General features: G+C 41.2%; 1 protein-coding gene across 2 annotated transcripts in view; it reads right to left on the bottom strand.

The window, feature by feature from the left end:
- Positions 1-1,560: 1,560 nt before the first annotated feature.
- Erich1 (glutamate rich 1) overlaps positions 1,561-20,061 on the bottom strand; it is a 60,719-nt gene continuing 42,218 nt past the window's right edge. Inside the window, exons 4-7 of one of the 2 annotated variants that reach the window (XM_042689875.1) lie at positions 9,019-9,507; positions 5,688-5,882; positions 1,799-1,868; positions 1,561-1,767 (exon numbers count right to left, since the gene is read on the bottom strand). In XM_042689875.1, coding sequence (XP_042545809.1) covers positions 1,755-1,767; positions 1,799-1,868; positions 5,688-5,882; positions 9,019-9,507 — 767 coding nt within the window. In that variant the 3' untranslated portion in view covers positions 1,561-1,754. Of the gene's footprint in view, positions 1,768-1,798; positions 1,869-5,687; positions 5,883-9,018; positions 9,511-20,061 lie in introns of both variants that reach the window. The other variant, XM_042689874.1, reaches the window with a different exon arrangement.

A 20,061-nucleotide genomic window follows, 5' to 3' on the forward strand; every position in this document is an offset into this window, starting at 1 on the left:
ATAATAGCCAAATAGTGGAAGCAGCTGAAGTACTCAAGATGAATGGATACCGATATATAAAACATAGCCAAAAAATAAAAATAAAATCGTGCCATTTGCAAAAAAATAGATGGAACTGGAGAAGATCATCTTGAAGAAGATAAGCCAAGCTCAAAAAGCCAAATAGCTTATATCTTTGCTCCTATGTTGAAACTAAACCTAAAGATATGCATGGACATGTATACATACACACATACGCAGTATTCACTGAAGGAGAGACAGTCCTTTTAACCATGGTCTTGAGAAACTGGACATCCACAAGCAAAACTACTTTTAGCTCAAACAACAGAATTAAAACCATAAAACTCTTAGAATGAAACACAAGATAAAATCTTTATGACAACAAGTTTGGCAGTAGTTTCTGAGAAACCTGAAGCACAAGCAAAATAGGACAAAAACTGAGTTGATTAGAATTAAAATTTTCAAGCTGGGCGCCAGTGGTTCATGCCTGTAATCCTAGCTACTCAGGAGGCTGAGATCTGAGGATCATGGCTCAAAGCCAGCCCAGGCAGAAAAGTCCATTATACTCTGATTTCCAATAAAAACAACTAGAAAACTGGAAGTGCCACCACTGTGTCTCAAGAGGGAGAATGCTTACCTTGAGCTGAAAAGCACAGGGATAGCACCCAGGCCCAGAGTTCAAGCCCCACGATTGACAAAAAATAAAAAAATCAGTACATCAAGGGATAGTACCAAGAGAATGAAAAAGCAAGCCTCAGAATTGGGAGGGAATATTTTCAGATCACATATCTGATAATCTAATTCTGATATATTCAGAATATGTATAAGGCCAATGTTCTCTAAGAATACAGTACCAACACTGATTAATACTTTAAAAATTTGACTACTTCCATGACCAAAAGAAAGATAAAACAGGGAAAACTGGATATTGACATTATTCTCAATGTAGAGAAGAAAAAATGAATTTAGCTATTTCAAACTAAGTAAACTAGACTTTTTAATGCCAATAAGGGGTGTGTGTGTGTGTGTGTGTGTGTGTGTGTGTGTGTGTGTGTGTGTGTGTGTGTGTGTGTGTGTGTGTGTGTGTGTGTGTGTGTGTGTGTGTGTGTGTGTGTGTGTGTGTGTGTGTGTGTGTGTGTGTGTGTGTGTGTGTGTGTGTGTGTGTGGTCCTGGGGCTTGAACTCAGGACCTGGGTGCTGTCACTGAGCTTTTTTTTTGTTTAAAGTTAGTGCTCTACCTCTTGAATCACAAGTCCACTTCCAGCATTTCATTTTGTTTAATTGGAGATAAGAATCTCATGGATTTTCCTGCTAACACTGGCTTTGGACAGCTATCTTCAGATCTCAGCCTCCTGAACATCTAGGATTACAGGCATAAACCACCAGTGCTTGGTTTCTATTAAGGCATTCTTAAACATTTTTTTTAGCCACAAGCTGATTTACAATGTTATAAAAAATATATAACAACTTCAAGTTAGTTGAACAGAATGTCAATTTCAGATTTTTACAAGAATAAAAAAAATCATTTTCTGTTGTAATTCAAGACAAATACAATTGAAAGTAAGTGAAAAGTTTTAAATTTTACCCCAAATTCTCATTTAAATATTCAAAAGACATTTTATCCATTATATACAAACACAGGGATAAACAATGTATTTAATTCTCCAAGATTTAAGCTTCAAAAAATGTTGGGAACTTAATTTTTTTTGTACATAGAATAAGTGTCAGTCCAAATCATATCTTTCTCTTACATCTTCATGTTAAATATAGCTCTTCTTGAAGAGATATACTAATTTTATTCACTCTTTTTCTCAGGAAAGACTTCTGTGATCCAGTAATTAAAGAAAGCTGAAATTACTTTAGTATGTTCTGGAGTTCAAAAACAAAAACAAAGCAAACAGATAAAATAAAACAATGATTACAAACATAAATCATAGATGGTTATTTTATAGATTCGATCCTCTGGGTCTACAGTAAGTCTTGCAATAATCTAATGAAATGAACCCTTGGGGTAAAAGTGGTGTGACAGTGATGTAATACAGCCTCCTCATCACATATGATGTCACAAATAGGACAAGAAGGTGGATACGTTCTGACTCTCTGTGTTCCCCATGTGGACCCTTAAGTCCTACTGGGTTCATATCTCACACAATCCCATTATTTATAAATCTGACCTGAAAAACAAGCACATGCAAGTTGGCTTAAAAGGCTTAAAAGGTAGAATCCTAAGCAATGTGATCTATAAGCCACACACAGCACTCAGCTCTCATGAGGCCAATGCTGTGCCCGGATAGCCAGAGCAAATGACCAAGGAGAAGGATATGTTCCCCCAAATCACCTGTCAATTCCCATGGCTTCCTGAGGAAGTGTACCTTCCTCAGGAAGAGTCTCCTCAAATGTCTGGCTTTAGAACATCTGGAGACTTCCAGATCTAGTTTAGGATGGATCTACTGTTTGTAAAGTTCTCAGCCATAGGGTGCACAAACTGACCTGGAGGGCCTTATTCCCAGATCTGGGCAGACCCAGCACTGTTCCTAGAGTTGATCCACTACTGCTGATACTGATGTTTCACTTCCAGACTGGATCAGATCCAGAGAACTGGTGCCAAGGGGGCAGGGTGTGCCCTCCTGCCAACTCTACAGAAGCCCTTGGATACCCTCCTGAAGCTGACACTTTCCTGCAGGACCCAGGTGCTCATAGACACTGCCTTTCCTCACAGGGTAATGACAGTAACTTCTACAGAGGCCTATCGGAGAGCTAGACAGAGAAATTCCTACAGCACTCCTCAGTGCCTGAGTGTAAGTGTGTCTGGTGGATGGCAGCCCTGACTAAGTAGCACAGGTTTGTGTCACAATGTGACATCCAAGTGTGAGGTCCACATATTTCAAAGCACCAGCTTGATCCTAACACTGTGAAAGCAGTTAATGTGTAAAAGGGGTCTACACCTACTCAAGTGAAATGTCTAAGATTTAGAGGAATTACTGAGCCAGTAGGAAAGAACAAACAAGGAAGACAACACTGTACCTTCCTTAAACCAAATCTGATTAGACAGATATTATATTTGAAAATAAAGCTTCATTATTAATAATTTTGTTCATAAAATAGCTTGATACTTAAAAACTTTAAGAACATATTCCACCATATGTTCAAGGGAATCAATTTTACAAGACGTGTTTGTATCTCTCTCAATTCCTTACACTTAAATGTGCTTGTTGATAAACCTTGTCTAGCCACCTTAGTACAAAACTAGCAACTTTCCCAATGCAGATTCTGCTGGCAGCACTGCCTATTCCTTTATACATGGCAGGACACAACAAGAAGACTTTTGAGTATGGAAAAAAACCTCATATACTAAAAAAACCTGAAATCTCATCTTCCAAATTCTTAAGTCTCATGTCAGTTTAACTTAATTGGCTTTATGCAGTTTGCAATACAACAACCATGAAATCTATATTTGTCAAATACTGGAGCCTCACAAACATCTAAAAATATAGAACGCCTGGCTGTGAGACAGCTGACCATTCTCATAGGCATGGAAGCCAGGTTCCTTCCTGGGTGCTGACTGCTGCTCTGGAGGTACATGCCTTCCTGGCTTTCCTTTCCTTCCATGGGCCTCTCCACCCCACTGCCTCCTCTAGCCTCTTTTCCCAACTTCCCTCACAGCTGACCTTCTCTCTTCCCTCTCTTCATAGTTTCTTCTGATTCCCTCATTACCCCACATTATCGAAGCCTCTATCCCTGGGCTCTCAGCTGTCTATGTAGCCACTTGCCCTTACAGTCTTCCATTTCCTACCTGCCCAAGCTGGGGATATGACAGGCCTTTATGTCCAGCCTAATGCTTCTGGTAGTCTTTCTTCCTCTGATTGGCTACTTGTCTTTTTCATGGGCTCAAGCCAAAACACCAGTTTGTTCCTTAGATTTCAAACCCAATCAGCCAGAAAATCTCACTACACAGACTGCCTGGAACTTAGCCACACTTGTCTTTCTGGTTACCAGACTCTGGTCCATACTGTGGTCACTTCTACTGGGGCCCTTTACATATTATTTCAACCCCCTGATCTCCATTCTACACCTTTACTCCAAACAAAGCATCCCAGGGACCCTTCTGAGGATGGTAAAACCTGCCACTAAAGCCTTCTCCCTGCTCTCTAAAGAAGCCAACACATCATTGTGTTGTGCTGCCTCCTCAGCTGTGTCCTCTTCTCCTGTACACCTACCTCCTTGTTGCTCCACATCTGCTTTTTTGTTGTTGTTTTTTTTCTCCAACCTATAAGCCATTTCTGTCAGGACACCTGCCATCTGCTCCAAATTCTTCTCCAAAGCCATTCCTCTGAATACCTACTCTCTGCTCTATGTTCTCCTCTACAACTACACATCTTAGATGTGCTTTTTACCATCTCATCTGGCTAATTTTCTCCCACACTAGGACACAAACTACCAAGGGCAAGAACTTCATATCTTTCTTCATCAAGGAGGACAGGACCCAAGCAGATCCTGGAATAGGTAGATATGAGACACACCTTCCCTCCACAAGGAAGGAGATATACATTCACAAGCGGTGGGCCCTCTTGGCTACCCCAATCATAATGACCGTTCCTACTTACTATCAAATTCACTTGCTCTCAACAGACGTGCCACAATGTGACTTTCTTCTTTCTTGGCTTGCTTATCTGGTTGTTTTTGTGAAGGGTGGTACTGGGTTAAACTGAAGCCTCATACTTCCTTGGTAGGCACTCTACCGATAGAGCCACACCTCCAACCTTTTATATGCTTTAGTTTTTTGGGGAATAGGGGCTCATAGTTATTCCCTGGTGGTCTTGGATTATGATCCTGGATTATGTAGTTGAAACACTAAAGTTGAAAATGTGCATCATCCTGCCTTAGAACCCCTCACAGCCCTTTGAGTTTCCTCTTGTCACTAGCTCAACTAAAACTTGCTCAGTTCCTTTCCTTGTGTTCCACTTTGTGTCTGCAGGATTTATATCCTCCCTGGCCCATGATTAGGGCTTAGCATAGCTGACCCTGCAAATTACAGTCTGTATAGAATGGGTATCCAATAAAGATTGGGAAAGTGTGCAAAAGAATGATCACTATAAAAATCTAATGCTCTGTCCTTACAGTGATATTTCAATGAAGTATCAAAAGATCTCTGAAGGGCAGAAATATTTTTCCTTGTGTTAATCCAGCAAAGGAAAGGAAAGGGAAAAAATAAATTTTTGGACTCATTTTTTTTAAAAATTGTGGTCCTGAGCTTGAATTTAGGGTCTGGGTCCTATTCCTGAACCTGTTTTTTGCTCAAGGCTAGTACTTTACCACTTGAGTGACAGCTCCACTTCCAGTCTTTTAGGGATTAACTGGAAATAATAGTCTCATGGACTTTCCTGCCTGGGATGGCTCTGAACTGTGATCCTCAGATCTTAGCCTCCTGAGTAGCTAGGACTACAGGCATGAGCACCAGTGCCCAGCAGGTACTTGTACTTTAATTTAGAAAAGCTAAGAGTTGATAGTCTATGGGCCTAGAAAACTAGATGATGTGTACCTTTTTGCTTATGTCAGTAGTATTTTTTTTAATATCAAGCAGATGTGTAAGGACCCTATTTCTCTGTGGGACTCTATACTCTTTTAGGCCATGTATGCAGTTTTCTAATCCATTGGTGTTTGGAAGGATTTTCAAAGTACTGTACTTACCAGAGGGCATCATGCAATGTTCTGGGAACATCTCTAGTGCCCTTTTCAGTCTTTCAGTGTCTTGCAGAAGAAGCAGTGTTTTCATATGGTCCAGAATGAATATATCTGAGGGAGGCATGCTATGAGACTCTAGGCAGTATAGCAGTTCTTTGGTGGTTTCCATGCACACAGCTGAATCTGAGTCTTTGGAGATACCTAAAAAAAGTCAGCATCACATGGAGGTTTAGTTTCACTTTTGTAAGGCAAAGGTAAGTTTTTGTCTCTTAAAGAGGCTTCAAACATACAACTTAGATTGAGATGTCTGGGATACAAAAAGCACTAGGAGGGCTGGGAAGGTGGCTCAGTGGTAGAGCACTTGCCTTACATGCTCGAGGCCCTGGGTTTGATTCCTCAGCACCACATAAGCAAAAATAGAAAAAAGCCGGAAGTGGCACTCTAGCTCAAGTGGTAGAGCACTAGCCTTGAGTTGAAGAGCTGAGGGACAGCGCCCAGGCCCAGAGTTTAGGGCCCACAACCAGACCCTCCCCCCGCCCCCAAAAAAAAAAGCACTAGGAGAGAAAATGACAGTAGAACTCTAAAAAGTAAACCTAGGATGGGGAGCCATTGTTTTAGCAACATGGAAACCTGGCCACTGTTTACATATCTGATATTTGAACACCTAAGTGTGACATAGGATTTGAAGTAAGGACAACAGCAGAAAAACCAGACAATGAAACCAAATTTTTCATACAGGCTGTGTATCCTTGTAAACAGAGTAGGGTGGCTGGATACTAAGGACAAATCAAGGAATACCATACAAAAGCATGATTCTGGGTTCTCTTGGGTATACTGAAGTTTACCATTAGTTGAGGAGTTGTCTTCTCAAGACCAGCAACTCAACCACAGGCTGCTTTTTAAGATTTGTTTTCTGTATCTCTGGTTTTCAGCGGTTTGACTGAATTTGCTAGGGAATGATGTTATCTGTATTAATCCTGTTTGGGTCCATGGAAGTTGAAACTACGATTGTGTGCCATTTATCAGAGGAAATAAAATGTAATCAGGGTAGTACTGTGGTAGAGGCCAAAGGCCCTTATCACTTCAGAAGCCTATCTCCTAAGATAAAGCTCAAGCTCTGTTCCCTCCTCTGTCTTAGATTCCAAACAAAAGAGTATGAGACTTTTTCTCTGGGTCCATATTGGCTAGGCTCTTTTATTTATTTTTCACTCTTTAAAAAAAGTTCTTAGAATGCTCTCCTGGTCTTGGAGGACTGAAGTTGAAGTCAAGATGTTGGCAGGACCATTCGCATTCTGAAGCCTCTATAGGTGGCCCCTTCTTCAACTTTCACCTTCTCATTCTTTTTCTTTTACCCTTCATCTGGGAACTTTACTTTGATCTGTCTTCCTAGTTGCAAGCTCTCTTCTATACTGAATGTTATCTGATCTTTAGATTCATCTTTTGAGTTCTAAGTTTCAGTTATATTTCTCAGGCCTAAATTTGATTATTATAATAGATTGTCATTGTTTTCATCTTTTTTTGAACATCTTAAATGTAGTTAGTATAAAAATCCCTGTCTAGCAGCAGCATTGTCTTCTGCTTCTATTGCTCTCTTTGTAGGATTTCTTGTTATATGTTCCTGTCTCTTGGAGTGCATGAGCAGTATTTATTAAAACCCTCCAAAAGTCTTGGATAATGCTACTTTGCTCCAAAGAAGGCTGGCCCTCTGCCTTGCCAAGCAGAACTGGGGAAGTTGACTTGACTTTCATGGGCAAAGTCTAATGCAGGGTGGGCTGCATGACTGGCAAAGGGTATGCTCTACCTTAGCTTGTTTTCAACGCACTTAAGATGGACCCCTGCCTGCTCAGCTCCTAAGACCGCCCAAGGCTTCAATGTCATAAGAGACCTTTTACTTGACTACTGTTCTTCCAACTTGAGTTTCAGATTCTGGCCACCTTTCTATTAGCACATGGACTCTACTGGGACAAATACATTGCAGATCTGTTTGCCTCCTTTAGTTCATCCTCAGATATTCATGTAAGGCTCTACAACTAGAATTAGTAAACACCTGGAAGAAACAAGTGGCCACAGAATGTTGACTGCTCTGCCTATGGGATTCTAGAATTCTGTCTTAAAGATGGTCTCCTCATTAGCTTTTTTTTTTTTTTGGTGACAGTCCTGGGGCTTGAACTCTGGGCCTGGCCACTGTCCCTGAGCTTCTTTTGCTAAAGGTGAGCCACAACTCCAGTTCTAGCCTTTTGTATTTATGTGGTACTGAGGAATCGAACCCAGGGCTTCATGCATGCAAGGCGCACACTCTACCACTAAGCCACATTCCCAGCCCAGTAGGTATTACATTTATTTTATTTATTCTATAGTCTTTTATCATATACAGATTGGAAAATCTACTAAAGTTTCTTGAATCCTACTACTACTTTGCAGAGTATCAGCTATATCTCCCATCTGTGGCATTTGATTATTGCCATTATGTTTCAATGTGTCAATGAGACATGCTAATAAACATGCTAATGAGGAAAAGGTGATTGCGTGACACTTGTAACCATCTTGTTGGTTAAACTGACAGATTAATGGTATCTTTGTATCAGTGTTAAAATCAGTTTAAATCATTTGCATTCTCCAATATCATGGAGCCAATGCTTCTCAGTTATATCAATAAGGATGTAAATAGGAAGGTGTCTGGCTGACATCTGAATCTACCCCTCTACTCTGGATCTCCAGGGGTATCCTCTCAATGGGAATGCATCCTGCTTGCTGGGAGTAACTTGTGCTGTGATCATGTGATCATGCAGGCTCCTGATGGGTACTTGCTTCTTTCTAGTTATCAGGTGTTGCTAAAAAGCAAATGATGAAAGGATAAAGCTACTTTTAATATTCTGTAACAATACAAAGTTACCAAAAACCTGCTTTACTGCAAATTTAAATCAGTAAGTTATATGTGGGAGAGCAAAGTAAATGTCTCACAAAAACAGCACTGTGGTTCTTTTATATTTCTAGTAGATTAAAAATATGTAGAGTGTCAAATCTCTAGCAGAATTTATCTTTATTTAGACATATAGCTCAGAACACTAGTACACTCCCTCCAAAGTCTGACTTTAGGGGAATAAGGAACATGAGCCCAAACTATGCAACAGGAGAGCACTGTCCACTGATTCCTATCAAAGGTCAAAGATACACCAGGCACAAGGAGCCATGCACCAGTCCAGCTTGGTAACGGTAGAATTTACACAGTTTGATTTTTGCCTTGAAATGATTTACTTGGAATATTTTAAACATTTATATATTTTACTATATTTGGAGATTTTCCATACAATAACAAAGCACCATTATTCAAACTTACCATCATAAAAATATATTTCTTGTGTTGACTTCAGAAAGTTTAGGACACTGTCTGCCTTGCTGGTGATGTCAGCATATTCTTGGGAGACGTCTGTGGCTGTGCCCTCCTCACTGAGGTCCTCCTCACCCTCCTCAAGGGGGTCTTGAGAGCCTTCTCCTATAGCACCTCTCAGTTCTTCCTGATCACTGCTGCTCTCCTCGGGCTGGTACAAGAAACTGACACCAGAAGCCTTCTTTACCAAGCCAGCTTCTTTCTTCCTCCTCATTTGCTGTTTCTTTTTCAGCTTCCGTTTTTTATTTCTGCTCATTGTGGGCCCTTCTGTGTGCTGTGGCTGTATTTTTTCTTGTAAAAGACTCTGCTGTTTTTTTAATTCTGCTTGATCTTCTAATTCTGCTTGTTCTAAAGGAACTTTATTAGGATTTTTAAGTTTTTTCTTTGGCTTATGCTTTCGAACTCTTCTTCTTTTTGGTTGATCAAGAGGATCCAGATCAGCTTTAAAAAAATTCAAATACAACAATTTGTAGTACAATAGGACTGTAACAGCACAAGCTAACTAAATTTTCCATCAGAATCACTTTGTTGATTATTCACTTTACCTTAAGCAAACATATGATCAAAGACTCTGGAACTAACTATCATTATGGTTGTACATTTGCTTATCCTTCTTCCATCCATTCATGTATCCTTCCTCTCACTGCTCTGCCCCCATCAACATGTTTCAGCTTCCTGGTATTCATTTTGTTAAATGGTTTATTACTTGTTCAAAGGAGTTACACTGTTACTCCTCCTCTAAGTATACTATCCTTTAATCAATCTATTTCTGTGTATATGCAAATAACCCTGTATATACATTTATGTGTGTTTGTATTTTAGATCTAACTTTTACAAATGAGAGAAAACATGTGCCATGTCTATGAGCATGACTAATTTCATTTAATGTAATTTTTCTAGGTCCATCCATTTCCCTGCAAATGACAACATTATTATTCTTTCTGATGGGTAAAATTCCATTGTTCATATGTACCACATGTTTTTGATCCACTCATCTCTTTAGGGCATCTGGGCTGTTTTTCTATCATAGCTAGTATGTTTGTGAAGGAGAGTTTGCAGCTTTCTCTGGATACACTAAGTGACTGTATCTATAAAACCTACTGTTCCTTGAACTTGGCACAAATCTAAAACTCCTCCCCATAAAATCGGGATATAAGATTATAGTGTAGCCTATAATTAGTAGGGTTTTTTTTTTTTTTAATGAGTTTTCCCAGTCACTGGTGGATTTCTTTTCTTTTTTTTTTTTCTTTTTTTCTGTCGTGGGGCTTGAACTCTGGGCCTGGGCGCTGTCCCTGCACCATTCAGCTCAAGGCTAGTGTTCTACCGCTTGAACACAGCACCACTTCCTCACTGGTGGATTTTTTTTTTTTTTTGGTCAGTCGTGGGGCTTGAACTCTGGGCCTGGGCGCTGTCCCTGCACCCTTCAGCTCAAGGCAAGCGCTCTACCGCTTGAAACACAGTGCCACTTCCTCACTGGTGGATTTCTTTTTTTTTTTTTTGGGTCCGGTCGTGGGGCCTGAACTCTGGGCCTGGGCGCTGTCCCTTAGTTCTTCAGCTCAAGGCTAGCGCTCTACCACTTGAGTGCCACTTCCGGTTTTTTTTTTTTTCTTTTTGCTTATGTGGTGCTGAGGAATCGAACCCAGGGCCTCAGGCATGCAAGGCAAGTGCTCTACCACTGAGCCACCTTCCCAGCCCTCACTGATGGATTTCTGAATACAGTATAGTTCTATTTCATTTCAAGTGTGAATAGCAAGGATTTGCTGAGTGTGGGTAACAAATCAATGATGATTCCCAATATCTGAGTAGCTGATTGTGAAGTAATCTGTAAAATATTAATATTAGAAATGGCCTATGCTTATGAAACTTTATTTTTTAAGTTGTTTTGAAAAATTATCCTCATTGGTGTCTTTAAAGTACATATGTATATGCTTCACTTCATTAATTTTTTTTTTTTTTTTTTTTTTGCCAGTCCTGGGGCTTAAACTCGGAGCCTGGGCACTGTCCCTGAGCTTCTTTTGCTCAAGACTAGCACTCTATCACTTGAACCACAGCACCACTTAGGCCTTTTCTGTTTATGTGGCACTGAGGAATGGAACCCAGGGATTCATGCATGCTGGGCAAGCACTGTACTACTAAGCCACCTTCCCAGCCCCATCACTTCATTAATTTGCAGGGAAGAATCCATAGGTATTTTATCATCCCAGATGGGATGCTAGTCTAACAGGTCATAGGGAGGGTGGGGACCTTACCACCTATTCAATAAAGCAAAAGCAGAATTCCTCACCTTCTTTCCAGGCTCCTTGTGGGTACCTCCCCCTGTAGGCAGCCTCCACCAAGCCATCCATCTAATGGCCAACTTAATTCTCAGGAGTTTATTTCTCTTTCTCTTTTTTTTTGGTGAGTCCTTGACTTGAACTCAAGAGCTAGTTTTCTACCACTGAGCCATAGCTCTATTTCTGGCTTTCTTTTTCTTATGGTTAATTGGAGATAAGAGTCTCATGGACTTGCCTGGATGAGCTGGATTTGAACTGCAATTCTCAGATCTCAGCCTCGTAGATAGCTAGGATTACAGGTGTGAGCCTCTAGCAGTCCCCAACCCCCTCTCTGTTGCTGGTCCTGGAGCTCAAACTCTGGGCCTAGGCACAGTCCTTGAACTTTTTGCTCAAAGCTAGCACTCTTACTACTTGCACCACAACACCACTTCTGGCCTTTTTCTGTGATTAATTAGTGGTAAGAGTCTCATCAATTTTCCTGCCCAGGCTGGCTTTAATCACAATCCTCAGATCTCAGCCTCCTGAGTAGCTAGGATTACAGGTGTGAACCACTGCTGCCAGGTAGCAATTTCTCTTTTTAAGTGGTTATATTACAAAACAAATGTCTCTGGTGAGTATACTTACAACTATTATTTTGCTATTTTTAAAAGACTATAGAATGGCAAAGAGCTCTTAAATGATATCTTTATCATGCTTTCAGATAACTGTGTATGTAATTTTTTTTTTTGCCAGTCCTTGGGCTTGAACTCAGGGCCTGGGCACTGTCCCTGAGCCTCTCTGTGCTCAAGGCTAGTGCTCTACCACTTGAGCCACAGCGCCACTTCTGGCTTTGTCTATTTATATGGTACTGAGGAATGGAACCCAGGGCTTCATACATGCTAGGCAAGCACTCTACCACTTATGCACTTTTGAAAGGGAACCTTTAATATATATTTGAAAAGAGCCACTGTTAGTCCACATCCAGGATGTCTACTGTGGTTCAAAAGAGATAAGGGCAAACTGCTCCTTTTTCTGCTACAATGCATGTTTAGGATATATACTACTTTATCATGAGGAAAACATTTTAAATATAAGGTGATTACAGCATCTCAAAATTTATAGGCTACCACTATGTCCTGCTGAAAGGGAAATTTATAGCTTAGATATATCAGGAAAGAAGAAAGGCTGAAAAGCAATGGCATACACATCTTAAAAAGCTAGAAGGCTGGGGATGCAGCGCAGTGGGATGTACTAGATTGGTGGTAGAGTGAGTGACACTTTTTATTTGTAGAGAAAACCCAAGACCATTGGCAAATTCTTACCAGATGAGGGCATAACCTAGGGTGAGAGGCTCTGCTCAGGAGTAAGAAGGAATAAGTTCCCTGAAGGCCTCAAGATGGATCCCAAATCAAGGTTCTACAAGTGGATGTCCCAGGCCACATTTATTAAGTCCCAGGACTTGCAAGCAATTCATAGGAGTAGAGCAGTGTAAGGATTCTAGGGGGCAGAACCAAGATGAAACCTGATGATGTGAAAGAAGACTTGAAGTGAGAGACATGTTGGTTATTCAGACTGTGATGGTGACCAGGACTCACTTTAATGTATCAAATTGTACTTTGGCCTATAAATCATCTCCTGGTATCCCAGGGCTTCTGAGCAGACTGCATGAGTCAATACATATTCAGAGCAGCCAAATAAGCAAGTAAGCATTCAAGATCAGCTTGGCAAGCTATCCTGGTGTTTGGTACCCACGGGGCTACTCACCCATAGGTCCTAAAGTTTTTAAAGCTTGCAGAACATGAAGCATTGCATAAAGCACTGCATATGAGCTCATATAGAAAGATAGCACCCTCTATCTTATTAAAATCACATACCTCCAGCCACTATAGGATACATGGCAAGTGAGAAAATAACATACTTGTGAATAACTTCCACAGTTAAGTGAAATAAGAAATTTATTTTGAAGAATTATTCTTAGAAAGACTGAGGATAATTATAACATGGAAGAAAAATGTAAATCTAGTGACAAAACCATTTGTGAACTTCAGATTAAGTGGACTTTGTGTCACTAGATCACAAAGCTCAAGTATCTTATAGGTACTGATTTTATGTACTTTTGGACCTAGGTATTTATTTTTAGGTTTTTTTTTTTGGGGGGGGGGTGGTTGTGGGGCCTGAACTCTGGGCCTGGGCTCTGTCCCTCAACTCTTCAGCTCAAGGCTAGCATCCACTTGAGCCACAGCACCACTTCTGGCTTTTTTCTGCTTATGTGGTGCTGAGGAATTGAACACAGGGCCTCATGCATAAGAGGCAAGCACTCTACCACTGAGCCAACTTCTCAGCACCATGGACCTACGTATTTCTTATAATTATGCTTTTCATTATGTTGCTCAGTTACCTGCTAAACCAGAAAACATTCCTTAAACATTAGTCACATGCAAATCTAGATGGAAAGATGTCCACTGACCAAGATTCTTACCTTGACCAAACTGCAGTCAGGACCCTGAACACACATTAATGCACGTAGTCCTAAAATCCAGTCTTAGCAAGAACTCTGCTAAGCCAGTTTAGACACAGCTCTTCCCTTCATGACTGATTATCCTGGATAGCTGTCTTATTTCCTCATCCTCCATACTCTGCAGGGGTCGTCTTTTCACTTGCCCTTGCCCTGCCTAAATCAAGAACCCTATCAGGTCACTTCAGCCAGAATCCCCTCCCTTCCCTTAATGTGTTTGTTTTTAGTGCCAGTCTTGGCGGTTTGAAATTTGGGTGGGGCCCTATCCCTGAGCTCTTTTGCTCAAAGCTAGCACCTTACCACTGGAGCCACAGCTTCACTTCGAACTTTTTTGATGGTTAATTGGAGATAAGAGTATCTTTGATTTTCCTACCTGGGCTAGCTTCTAACCATGATCCTCAGATCTCAGCCTCCTTAGCAGCTAGGATTATAGGCATGAGCCACTGGTTCTCAGCTCTAATATATCTTTTTATAGATTCATCCACCAGTATACCTTCTCCTGGCTCTAAATCCCCACCTACCTTTACTGCGTTTGACTGAGCCCACTCTGCCTTCCCCTGTGAAGATCCATTGCGGTAGTTCTTGTACCTATTGAAACAATCCTGAATAAAGCATGTCAGGACATCGTAACCAGTGTTACAATAAATGTATTTTTCCCTAACACCCTGATGTAACTCACAGTTACAACCCTATGGTATCTTCAAAGCCGCAGCAGAGGATAATGCTAGGATAATGACCAGAATCATAATTATCACCAATATAAGATGTTGAAGGATTGTAGTAAAGTTAACCTTTTAAAATGTCTGCAATATGATTTTCACTTCTAAACTGTAAGTTTCTTAAACAAAGATGTAATGCATATGTTATAGGCAGAACCCTAGTGTCTACTTGTTTCAGATTTCTGAGAATATGTAAATAATTATGGACAAAATAATTACACATGGTAAAGTCACTGGTTAACCAGGGAAAGTATTAATCTAGTTCTTCCTTATATCACAGTCTAATGAGATTCTTTTTTCTTTCTGTTTTGGAAGTAAGACTTGAATTCAGAACTTTGTGATTGCTAGACAGATGCTGTACCACTTGAACAAGACACTAGTCCTGAGAATGTTTTATTCATAATTTAAAAATACTTTTCACGCTGGTCACTGGTGGCTCACGCCTGTAATCCTAGCTACTCAGGAGGCTGAGAGCTGAGGATCCTGGTTCAAAGCTGTCCTAGGCAGGAAAGACCCATGAGACTCTTATCTCCAATTAATCACCAGAAGACCAGAAGTGGCACTGTGGTGCAAGTGGTAGAGTGCTCACCTTGAGCTGAAGGCCCAGAGTTCAAACCCCATGACCAATAACAACAAAAGTATTTTCTACAATCCTTTTCTGTTTCCTTAAAAACAGAGTGACTAGGTCACACAGGCTTGTCTCCTGGGTAGCCAGTGTCCTAAAAAAGTAAAACAATACCAAGTACTCTTTGCAATAGGCACTGAAGCTCAGCAATCAGTTTTCTAAGAGCACAGATGCTGTAGGTGAGAGGACATGATAAACATCTGACAATGAAGGAAATGATGCATGCTGACATCATGGCTGATGTCTATATGACTTGCCAGACCCAAGCGTGGCTGGGTTTAGCAGCCTTCCCTGCCTCCCCAGGAAGCACTCCTGCGAAGTAATAGTGCTCCTGTAGTCCTCAGGCCCAGTGCAAGCATTCAACTGCTGTCACTGGCTGTGTGTGGCCTATGCGGAGCATTTCTCTGATTACCATGCTAACTTCTGTTCCCTACATGCCTTAGTGACAGTCCCTCCTTGGGAGTTAACCCACTGGTCCTGCCCATCACATTCACATCGATGCATCTGCTGCACTTTGTTGCCACACTTCAATGCAGCTCTGTCTTCCTCTGTCCTGAAACCAACAAGTCAGTGCTGTCCTTTTTCAATGTTGCAGTCACTGGGACAGATATATATGTGTGTGGTTCCAGTGACATAGAGACCAAATGTTAGATTTTACTTTATTCAACTAAAATACAGGTGTAAGAGCCATATGTGCCCAGAGTCTGCTGTGCTGGGCATTGTGGCAGGATTGGGAGAAGGCCATAGGAGGATCATCCCTGTATGATGCCAGTGGGAAACTCAGGACCAGGTCAAATGGTAAGGTTTAGAAAGATATCAGTTCCATCCATCAAGAAATACATCCTACCACATAGTTAAATACTGTATCATTTTGGAAGCATATCCAAAGCCAAGTAAAGTTTGCTCAGTCAAAAGCTATAACAAACTTCCAGTCCATTGTCCCAGCTCTGGGCAATGAATATGGCCAATTCAGACCAACTGGGACAGAAGGTACCCAGAGGACTTGGGATGTGGGTCAGCAGGACTCTAATCTTAGACAAAAAGAAATTATAATACATTATATAATATATAATACATTATATTTGTTTTCACTACAGGCCTTGAAGGCAAAGTCAGTATCATATTTCTTTTTTTAAAAGTAATGACAGACTGGAAATGTCTGCTAATTGTGGATCAGCATTGTCAGTTGTAGCTACAGTGAGAAGAGACCTTGGCTTTGTCCCAGGAAGACCAACTGTTGTCTTCTCAGCAGTCTCAGAGAATAGATTTTGTTTCTGTTTTTTTTTTTTTTTTAAATTTTTTTTGTAAAAAAAAAAAAAACAACAGTAACAGCGGTTACAGTTCCATGAGTAAGCTAATGAGTACATTTCCTATTGAGCAGTGTTACCGCCTCCTTTTCTGTTTGTGTTTATCCAGAGCCGGTCCCCCTGCCTTCTGATTCTCTCACATCTTCTAGTAAAACATGCTGAACATACAGTTGGGCTTACTCTAGTGTCTCCACTACTCTAGTGTCATAGGATAACTGTGCAAAGTACTGCCCATCTCCCTTTATGGTGACTGCTGCCTGAGGACTCATTCCTGAGCTCTTCTCAGTTACTATCGAGATATGGTCTGCTGTCAAAAGAAAATACTCTCTATCCAGTCTACACAAGGTGACAAGTTCATCTCTCAAGCCTCTGTTGAAGCTGGGTTCACCAATGTACCTTATTCCTGTCCCTTAGAAATGACTGAGGATTGTTCTCCAAGTCTGAGCCCTTCCTTTGAATTGTAACCACGAAGGATGGGCCCATCTCCCAGTACCATGGTAGGGTAAGGGCCTAACTTCTATTTCAGAAGGCCTGTCAGGCAGAGGGAGTTTCCACACCGATACAGGCCCATACCTTCCCATTCCTCATCTCCCACTCTGAGTACCTTGGTCAGTCCCTCCTCCATCTTCTTGTAAAACCCTAGTCACTTGGGTAAAATCTGAGATTTTAGCTCTTTCCCCGACTCTGAGCATCTACAGAATAAAATCTATTTTTACTATTTTTAACTAAGACCTACCTGTAGTCTGTCTACAATATAAAACTTTAGTCACCTAATAGAATTTCACCAATCAAGTAGAAGCACATATAAATAATGAATGCCCTCTATAAACCCCTTGCCCTGAGATCTCCACACTGCTCTGCATAGAGAAAACTGATGGCCTCCACAGGACCACACTGGTCACTGTCCCTGATGTCTGCAAACCATGCCATGCCATGCCTCTGACTGCAAATATACTTAGGAATTTTTGCTATAAACTGTCCTTCCCTAAGGTTTTGTTGTAGCTGATGGATCTATTTGTATGTTTATACTTCATAGATAGAACCTGTGAAGTTAATCATACACTAAAATATGTAATTTGTTTAACAGCATAAAAATCTACTGAAAATCTTTACTATCTTGAAGGAAATACTATTTCATAGAATTTAAAATTTTTGCATGAGAGTTTTCAAGAGTGATACTTTTCTCCATTTTAAATATAAAAAGTTTTAGAAAGTTTTATAAATCCTAACTAAAACTGCTCAATGTTCAAACCACAAAATTTACTCACACACACATAAGTGGCAAATTACACTTACTCATTAACAAAGAAGATCTCAGAAATACTCATCTTGCAAGATGAAAAATGCAACTAGGAAACATGTGGTTCCAAATAGCGATTCCATTATAATTCACAGGTTGAAGTAAGATGATATTATTTCTAGGCTAACAGACTGCATTTCTCTTTCTACACTGACAAAGTGATAAAAATATTCATTTTGTACTGAGCACGAACATGAGAATGATGCTGAAAAGAATCAAGTATACAAATACACAAAATCTGTTTTAAGGCAGAGCAGTAAAGAGGATAAAATAAACTGAAACAAGTCTTCATTTTGTAGATTACATTGTAGATTACAGATTCAATTTCCATTCTTCAAGAAAGGCTTGCCTCAGTGATATAATGATAGTTCTTGATGAGTAAATATTGACTTGGAGTCCACAACCATAGCCTAGAGGATGACAAGAACTACCAGGCTGCCTAGAACCAAAAAGCATGGCCTTGTACAGAAAGAGTGACCCACCGTGTCACCCAAGACCAGAACTAACAAGGATATGACCTACACATCATGAATAACCCACCATGCTACCTAGGCCCAGGACACATGAGGAAATGGCTCTGTGCAGTGAGTGACCCACTGTACCACCTAAGACCAGGGCAGATGATGACATGGCTTATACAACAAGAGTGACCCATCATACCACCAGGACCAGGATAAGGAACATGAGTGCCTACCATAACAACTAGGGCTAGGACAGAACACCTAGCCCCTCAACAGTGAGAGTGATCTACTTAGGACTGGAACAGGGAACACATCCATACACAATGAGAGTGACACTGAATGCTACCCAGGGCCAGGACAAACAAGGGTATCTCCTATACAGTGATGGGGACCAACAATGCTCCATGTCCTTGACTGGGGCTCTGTTGGGTATCTATGAATTACTCCTCTTGAACTTACAGTGGAGGGATGATACATAGTCGACACTGTTCAAGGGTCTGGCAACAGCTCCAGAGGGGCTATAGGAGTGTAACAAGAACCTTGACTAGGATATCTAAATGCTCCTTAACCATAGTAGACAGCAATGATAAGATGTCTCAGAAAGAATTCATTTAGCCCTGCAGCTTTCTCTGGCTTTGGCTAGCATGGGGACAGTATGGGGGACAGATACCCAACAACAGCCATGATGGGCAACCTTTTTTTAATTTTTATTTTTTGGTCAGTAGTGGGGCTTGAACTCTGGGCTTGGGCGCTGTCCCTCAGCTCTTCAGCTCAAGGTGAGTGCTCTACCACTTGAGTCACAGTGCCACTTCTGGTTTTCGAGTGGTTTATTGGAGATAAGAGTCTCACAGACTTTCCTGCCCGGGCTGGCTTTGAACCGTGATCCTCAGATCTCAGCCTCCTGAGTAGCTAGGATGACAGGCGTGAGCCACTGGCGTCTGGCTAATGGGCAACCATTTTAATCTAGCTCTTCTCACATTATCCTTTCCCAGCTGCACCCAGATGTGGACTCCTGAGAGGGTGGGCACTATTCCTGGGCCAGAAGCTCCTTCCACCCCCTCCAAAATTCTGGATAGGACATTGCTGACTGGGGTCTGTATGTATGTTGTCTCTTACCACTTCACCACTTGGTTGGTCACACTTATTACTGTAAGGAAAACAAAACCTCTACCCAATACCCTTGGTGTGCTAAACACAGGAATGTTTATTGTCAGTAAAGAGTTAAATAACTAGGTAGTCATCACTGTGGACCTTCCCCCCCAATCCCAACAGGGTCCTGGGGCTTGAACTCAGGGCACTCTTCCTAAGCTTTTTCAAACCCAAGGCCAGCACTCCACCACTTGAGCCACAGTGCCACTTCTGGTTTTCTGAAAGTTAATTGTAGACAAGAGTCTCATGGACTTTCCTGCCCAGGCTGGCTCTGAACTGTAATCTTCGGCTCTCAGTCTCCTGAGTAGCTAGGATTATAGGTGTGAGCCACCAGTACCTGGCAGTGGACTTGTTTTTTTATTCTAGAGATCTAGCACTTTTCTGCTAAGAGGCAATCATGCACCCAGACTCCACTGAAGGAATATGGAAGTCAAGAAAAGAAGATTAATTTCCTTTGTCCTTTTCAACCACTTTGCTGTTACCACCAATGCCCCCCTTGCTGAGGCCTTAGAGAAGGAAACCAGGAAGTCTTGTTCACTCAGCCTCATCTCCTATGGTGAGTATGGCCACCATACTCACCACAGCTACTGCTGTGTCCTGAAGCCAGAACACCAAAAGAATCCAGAGAAGCTCAAGCTTCTTAATAGAAGTAATGTGTCATATG

This window comes from Dipodomys spectabilis, unplaced genomic scaffold (assembly GCF_019054845.1).
Source record: "Dipodomys spectabilis isolate Male_0828 unplaced genomic scaffold, ASM1905484v1 ptg000128l, whole genome shotgun sequence".
NCBI lineage: Eukaryota > Metazoa > Chordata > Mammalia > Rodentia > Heteromyidae > Dipodomys > Dipodomys spectabilis.